Consider the following 8,032-nt stretch of genomic DNA (forward strand, 5'->3'; position numbering starts at 1 on the left):
GACCCCACTCCTTAAAGGCCCTTATCAGGGCCACCCACATCACACGAAAGTGTTATGTACTCAATTGCTGTAGTTATAATTGGCCCATTGTCTCGTGTATAGCACTTAGATGGGGCAGACGTAGCCCAGTGGTAAAACGCTAGCTTGATGCGCGGTCGGTCTAGGATCGATCCTCATCTGTGGACCCATTGGGCTATTTCTCGTTCTAGCCAGTGCACCATGACGTGTATCAAAGGCCTCTAGGATGGTTAATGTAAGTGATCCCTTGCTGCTAATGAAAAGATGTAGCGGGTTTCCTCTCTTAAGACTATATGTCAGAATTACCAAAACGTTTCACATCCAATAGCCGATGATTAATAAATCAATGTGCTCTAGTGGTGTCGTTAAACAAAAAAAGTTTAACTTTTGCACTTGGATGATAATAATATGCTTTTTATGATTACGTCATCTTCATAAATATATAATAATTTTGTAATGACGCATTGTCATAAAATAAATATAATTAACAAAAGACCAACGCTAAACAGTTCAACATTTTAATGTCGTACAGAAAACTTACAAAATTGATAAATAGACATTAATATGCTAAAGAACTGTTTTTGTATGTCTACGGTACCCGGTTTGGCCAGGCCGTCACCCATCGGAGTAATAAGCGGACCATACGTTGCTAAAATGCGCTGATGGGTGTATATTGCCAAATAAAATTCCATAGACGACAATAGTAACATGTGGCTACCACCCCTCACCCTTAAAGTAAATCAGAAAAGATTACGAGTGAAGCTGCTCATTTTAGAGATAACGGGTAGCGTCTGTGACTACCCTAGTTCCGCACAAAATGTTACTTCTTTTTCTTTTTAACAGGTACCCCATACATGTTTCCAGCACAAGGCTTTGCACCTGATAGTGCAGGCGCCTCCCCCACCCTCCCCACCCCATTCCTGTCCTGGACGGAGGAACCGACTGAGGCCGACACCTGCGCCCAGGACAGGCGTGCGCTACAACAGCTTGCTCTGAATAGGCAGGTTAAACTCTCTGACCTGACCTGACCTGAGCACAAGGCTACTTGACACAGTGGTACTAGATGAAATAAAATTGCAGACATATTTTGCCCAGATAAAACTAATGATTTTTACAACCAACACACTCACATTTATATAACCAATCACGGGACTTGTGGTGTTAGCTTCTCTATCAAAAGTTCGGTGCACCTCCAACTTTGACCCAGCCAAAAGTTATTTGGTTTAGTACTACCTATAGGGAGGAGATCCGGTGTAGGGTGGGTGGACTGTATTAACGTACCTATATTCCATCAGATTCAGGCACGTCCATTCTGGGCACAACCTCTGACTTCACCAGTAACCGAGTCGGACCGGTGTTTTCTAGTTGGTATAGCCATAGACAACAATGACAGAACAAATATGACATTACAAATGTACATGTATACGAATGCTATTTTGAAACATGGTTAACTGTATTAGTTCACTGATAAATGAATTACTTAATTGGAACGTAATTGACAAATAACACATTCTGAATATTTAAAATATTTACGAAATTCAAACTTATCTTATGAGATAAAAAACAACAACAAAAAAAATTTAAAAAGAATTAGTGGGGTTGTTTTTTTAGCAGGAAAATAAAACGTCTCCAGCACCCAGTGTTCCCAGGCGGTCACCCATTCAAGTACTAACCTGGCCCTATGTTGTTTAACTCCGGTGATTGAACACCAACTGGATTAACCTGATTAATAGCATCAGTTGGACCATTTCAAAATAAATAAACTACTTAATTGGATCAAACGTAACTGACAAATAATAAATTATTGATATTTAAAAACAAAAACAACAACAAAATATAAGATGTTTTACAAAATGCCAACTGATTATGCCACACACTCTCACCCCACCCCCCCCCCCCCCCCCCCCCCCCCCCACCCCGTCCACCAAAACCAAAACTCAACACCAAACAATAACGCATAATTTAATTATTTCTAGCCACAAAATAAAACATGTATTGCTTTCATTTATTCATTTCATTTGTACCTAGATTTGTTCTTATATCCAACTGAGGTTCAAGCACACTGTCCAGGACACACACCTCAGCTATCTGGGCTGTCCAGAACAGTAGTTTACTGGTTGGTGAGAGATAAGACAGTATTGTGGCCTTGCTCGGTCTGGGTGGGGGCCGTTGTTGTTATAACAAACGTGAGTGGATGTGTGAGCATGTGTTCGTGTACCTCTCTCTCTCTCTCTCTCTCTCTCTCTCTCTCTCTCTCTCTCTCTCTCTCTCTCTCTCTCTCTCTCTCTCTCGTCCTCTCTTTATCTCTCTCTGTCTCTCTCTGTATGTGTATTTTTGTGTGCGTGTGTGTGTGTTTGTGTGTGTGTTGGGGTGGGTGGGGTGGGGTGGGGGGGGGGGGGGGGGGGGGGGGGGGGTGTATGTGTGTGTACACCCGTACCGGTGGACATCACTCCGACATAAATGGTTGATTAATAATGACAAGTTCCGCTAATTTATCTAATGTTAAATGCTAATATAGTACGTTTTAAGAAATATAACAGAAGAATAAAATGCAATTAGTTTATAGTTTTGAATAGCTTAATCGTTAGTATTGCATTATATTAATCAGTATACAACAACAAATACTCAACTGACGACCGGCATCTTTGTTTTTACAAGCCTATGTTTTTGTGTTTGATACATGATTTGTTTCCAGACCTCACTGCATTAAACTTTACCTTTTTCCTTCAAATAGTTATATCTGGACACCTACAATGGATGTACTTCGAAAGTGTAATGTGATTTTTGGTATACACTTTTTCGAAATGTGTATTTTGTAACAAAAATGACAAAAGTTTTAACTTGTTTGGCCATTTTATTGCGCTTTATCACTAGATTTTCAGTCTTTAAAGACCGCACACGATTTCTGTTTTCGAAAGTTAGATAGTACATTATGTCTCCTAAAAGGTGGTAGCAAAATTAAGTTTCTAATTAATCAATTTTATTGAAATAAATATGGTTTACAATATTCAATGCACACTAGCAAACGGTTGTTTTCCAGCCATGGCGGCTGATCAGCTGAGCCGAAAACGACGAGTTCGACGACGTCCGCGCGATTTTGAGAGCGTGGCGGGATCTGAGGCTGGGGACACAATCGGATTGATACTGTTAGGAGTAAGTCGTTGATCGAATTAGGAGAAATATAGCATCACTGAAGGTAAAAATGACGGAGTCTACTCAAGTTAAAACACCAAAAAAGAAAGTATCCAAGCCTAAGAAGCCAGCGGATCACCCATCGTATTCTAGTATGGTGAAAGATGCAGTCACCGCACTGAAGGAGAGGGGTGGCTCGTCCAGACAGGCACTTCTCAAGTACGTCATGGCCAACTACAAAGTTGGAGACAACCCGAAGGCAATCAATGCCCGTCTCAAGACTGCTTTGAAGAATGGTGTTCAGAGTGGAATACTGAAACAGGCTAAAGGCACAGGTGCTGCAGGTTCATTTCGTCTCGGCGAGAAGAAAGCAGAAAAGAAACCTGCTGCCAAGAAGACTGCTGTTGAGAAGCCAAAGAAGGTTAAAACTCCCATCAAGAAGGCAACCAAGAAGTCGGCAGGAGACAAGAAAGCTAAGCCTGCAGCTAAGAAAACCAAGTCCCCTAAGAAGACCGCAAAACCAAAGAAAGCAAAGACGCCCAAGAAAGCAAAGGTGGCAGCAAAGCCAAAAAAGGTCAAAACGCCCAAAAAGAAAGTCGTCAAGGCAAAGAAAGCCTAAACTGCAGTCACGAGAGGACCCCACTCCTTAAAGGCCCTTATCAGGGCCACCCACATCACACGAAAGTGTTATGTACTCAATTGCTGTAGTTATAATTGGCCCATTGTCTCGTGTATAGCACTTAGATGGGGCAGACGTAGCCCAGTGGTAAAACGCTAGCTTGATGCGCGGTCGGTCTAGGATCGATCCTCATCTGTGGACCCATTGGGCTATTTCTCGTTCTAGCCAGTGCACCATGACGTGTATCAAAGGCCTCTAGGATGGTTAATGTAAGTGATCCCTTGCTGCTAATGAAAAGATGTAGCGGGTTTCCTCTCTTAAGACTATATGTCAGAATTACCAAAACGTTTCACATCCAATAGCCGATGATTAATAAATCAATGTGCTCTAGTGGTGTCGTTAAACAAAAAAAGTTTAACTTTTGCACTTGGATGATAATAATATGCTTTTTATGATTACGTCATCTTCATAAATATATAATAATTTTGTAATGACGCATTGTCATAAAATAAATATAATTAACAAAAGACCAACGCTAAACAGTTCAACATTTTAATGTCGTACAGAAAACTTACAAAATTGATAAATAGACATTAATATGCTAAAGAACTGTTTTTGTATGTCTACGGTACCCGGTTTGGCCAGGCCGTCACCCATCGGAGTAATAAGCGGACCATACGTTGCTAAAATGCGCTGATGGGTGTATATTGCCAAATAAAATTCCATAGACGACAATAGTAACATGTGGCTACCACCCCTCACCCTTAAAGTAAATCAGAAAAGATTACGAGTGAAGCTGCTCATTTTAGAGATAACGGGTAGCGTCTGTGACTACCCTAGTTCCGCACAAAATGTTACTTCTTTTTCTTTTTAACAGGTACCCCATACATGTTTCCAGCACAAGGCTTTGCACCTGATAGTGCAGGCGCCTCCCCCACCCTCCCCACCCCATTCCTGTCCTGGACGGAGGAACCGACTGAGGCCGACACCTGCGCCCAGGACAGGCGTGCGCTACAACAGCTTGCTCTGAATAGGCAGGTTAAACTCTCTGACCTGACCTGACCTGAGCACAAGGCTACTTGACACAGTGGTACTAGATGAAATAAAATTGCAGACATATTTTGCCCAGATAAAACTAATGATTTTTACAACCAACACACTCACATTTATATAACCAATCACGGGACTTGTGGTGTTAGCTTCTCTATCAAAAGTTCGGTGCACCTCCAACTTTGACCCAGCCAAAAGTTATTTGGTTTAGTACTACCTATAGGGAGGAGATCCGGTGTAGGGTGGGTGGACTGTATTAACGTACCTATATTCCATCAGATTCAGGCACGTCCATTCTGGGCACAACCTCTGACTTCACCAGTAACCGAGTCGGACCGGTGTTTTCTAGTTGGTATAGCCATAGACAACAATGACAGAACAAATATGACATTACAAATGTACATGTATACGAATGCTATTTTGAAACATGGTTAACTGTATTAGTTCACTGATAAATGAATTACTTAATTGGAACGTAATTGACAAATAACACATTCTGAATATTTAAAATATTTACGAAATTCAAACTTATCTTATGAGATAAAAAACAACAAAAAAAAATTTAAAAAGAAATTAGTGGGGTTGTTTTTTTAGCAGGAAAATAAAACGTCTCCAGCACCCAGTGTTCCCAGGCGGTCACCCATTCAAGTACTAACCTGGCCCTATGTTGTTTAACTCCGGTGATTGAACACCAACTGGATTAACCTGATTAATAGCATCAGTTGGACCATTTCAAAATAAATAAACTACTTAATTGGATCAAACGTAACTGACAAATAATAAATTATTGATATTTTAAAACAAAAAAACAACAACAAAATATAAGATGTTTTACAAAATGCCAACTGATTATGCCACACACTCTCACCCCACCCCCCCCACCCCACCCCCCACCCCCCCCCCACCCCGTCCACCAAAACCAAAACTCAACACCAAACAATAACGCATAATTTAATTATTTCTAGCCACAAAATAAAACATGTATTGCTTTCATTTATTCATTTCATTTGTACCTAGATTTGTTCTTATATCCAACTGAGGTTCAAGCACACTGTCCAGGACACACACCTCAGCTATCTGGGCTGTCCAGAACAGTAGTTTACTGGTTGGTGAGAGATAAGACAGTATTGTGGCCTTGCTCGGTCTGGGTGGGGGCCGTTGTTGTTATAACAAACGTGAGTGGATGTGTGAGCATGTGTTCGTGTACCTCTCTCTCTCTCTCTCTCTCTCTCTCTCTCTCTCTCTCTCTCTCTCTCTCTCTCTCTCTCTCTCTCTCTCTCTCTCTCTCTCGTCCTCTCTTTATCTCTCTCTGTCTCTCTCTGTATGTGTATTTTTGCGTGTGTGTGTGTGTGTTGGGGTGGGTGGGTGGGGTGGGGGGGGGGGGGGGGGGGGGGGGGGGTGTATGTGTGTGTACACCCGTACCGGTGGACATCACTCCGACATAAATGGTTGATTAATAATGACAAGTTCCGCTAATTTATCTAATGTTAAATGCTAATATAGTACGTTTTAAGAAATATAACAGAAGAATAAAATGCAATTAGTTTATAGTTTTGAATAGCTTAATCGTTAGTATTGCATTATATTAATCAGTATACAACAACAAATACTCAACTGACGACCGGCATCTTTGTTTTTACAAGCCTATGTTTTTGTGTTTGATACATGATTTGTTTCCAGACCTCACTGCATTAAACTTTACCTTTTTCCTTCAAATAGTTATATCTGGACACCTACAATGGATGTACTTCGAAAGTGTAATGTGATTTTTGGTATACACTTTTTCGAAATGTGTATTTTGTAACAAAAATGACAAAAGTTTTAACTTGTTTGGCCATTTTATTGCGCTTTATCACTAGATTTTCAGTCTTTAAAGACCGCACACGATTTCTGTTTTCGAAAGTTAGATAGTACATTATGTCTCCTAAAAGGTGGTAGCAAAATTAAGTTTCTAATTAATCAATTTTATTGAAATAAATATGGTTTACAATATTCAATGCACACTAGCAAACGGTTGTTTTCCCATTTAGTACGGTCGACGCCAGCGCGGACCAAATAGCAGACACTTCATAAAGCTTGAAGTACACCGAGTGGAGCCGTGCTCTGATTGGCTGAATTTCGATTCCTCGGTGAAGCCTGTTTTTTACCTAAGTCTATGAAGATTAACTGCATACCTAGACATGTCCGGACTCTACGTTTTAAACCCAAAATAGTTAAGACTGCTCGGCCGAAAGTTTTCAAGGTGATTTTGAGCAATTGAACGGGCGCCAAAGTAAAATGCGTTAGACTGCTTATAAAAAAAATATAAACATAAGAAATTTTGAACTGCTTCCAAAATGTTTAAAGTCTAACTAGTCCCAAAAAGGAGGTTGTTTTTACCTGTCCTAGCAAAGGTTGGCGTCTAGGCGATCCGATGAAGTTGGAGGAGTCAATGTCTGAAAGAAGGGCCGGTATGGGCTGAGTGCTAATTGGTCTGACCCATGGACGGTAGTTGGCCCCCGATATCGTCTTCACGATGCGGTGTATCGTCGGGTTGTGTCCATTTCTTTTAGCAAGCAGTCCCCTGATGGTATATTCCGGCTTGGTGTATGGTCAGTATACACACCTCCTCTTTATCTTTCAGAAGGGTTTTGCTGATGGCGAATTCTCCTTCCGGCCTCCTTGGAAGCTTGACCCAAGTTTTTTTGTCTGGGTATTATATATAAGTTTAGACTCGTCCTCAATGTTCATCCGGACAAGTTTTGCGTACCGCTGATGTAATTTGCCCGCCTGTAGGTTCCACTGTTGGATTGGTGGCTCGATCAGGTTGTTCGGCGGTTGGAACGGTTGCTTGGCTTTTCTGGTTTGGCCACTCGGGGGAGGTGGTTGCCTTCCGTTTTACTATAGCCACTTTTCGGGCCTGCGCCTCAACGGGTGCCGCCTGTATAATCGGCGGCACAACCGGAGGCGCTGCAGTCCTGGCCTGTGGAGTTGGTCTATTTGGTTCCAAACGCGAAGACGGGATAGTCCGGTGCTGGTGCCCTCTTATATTCCTATCCTCATACAGAAAGCGGCTATGGGTTGCGAAGCAGAAGGTGGCGCTGCCGGCTGTTTAGCCGCCGTTTTGTCTCCCCCTAGAGCCTTCCCTGGCGCACGTCTCCTATTCCTCCCCTTCCTTTCTTCGGGTACCGGGTCTCCGTACCCCCAGGTCCGGTTGCCCGTACCCCCGGATGG

General features: G+C 42.0%; 1 protein-coding gene across 1 annotated transcript; it reads left to right on the forward strand.

Moving 5' to 3' along the window:
- The first annotated feature begins 3,152 nt into the window (after window positions 1–3,152).
- LOC121390969 (histone H1-delta-like) lies at window positions 3,153–3,785 on the forward strand. Its single transcript, XM_041522783.1, has one exon. It carries the CDS (start codon window positions 3,221–3,223, stop codon window positions 3,767–3,769), a length of 549 nt encoding a protein of 182 aa, XP_041378717.1. The 5' UTR covers window positions 3,153–3,220; the 3' UTR covers window positions 3,770–3,785.
- The last annotated feature ends 4,247 nt before the right edge of the window (window positions 3,786–8,032 follow it).

This window comes from Gigantopelta aegis, unplaced genomic scaffold, assembly GCF_016097555.1.
Source record: "Gigantopelta aegis isolate Gae_Host unplaced genomic scaffold, Gae_host_genome ctg11284_pilon_pilon, whole genome shotgun sequence".
Lineage (NCBI taxonomy): Eukaryota > Metazoa > Mollusca > Gastropoda > Neomphalida > Peltospiridae > Gigantopelta > Gigantopelta aegis.

Bases quoted from the DNA above. Each gene is read 5' to 3' on its own strand.
- LOC121390969 (XM_041522783.1), top strand. From the start codon at position 3,221: ATGACGGAGTCTACTCAAGTTAAAACACCAAAAAAGAAAGTATCCAAG.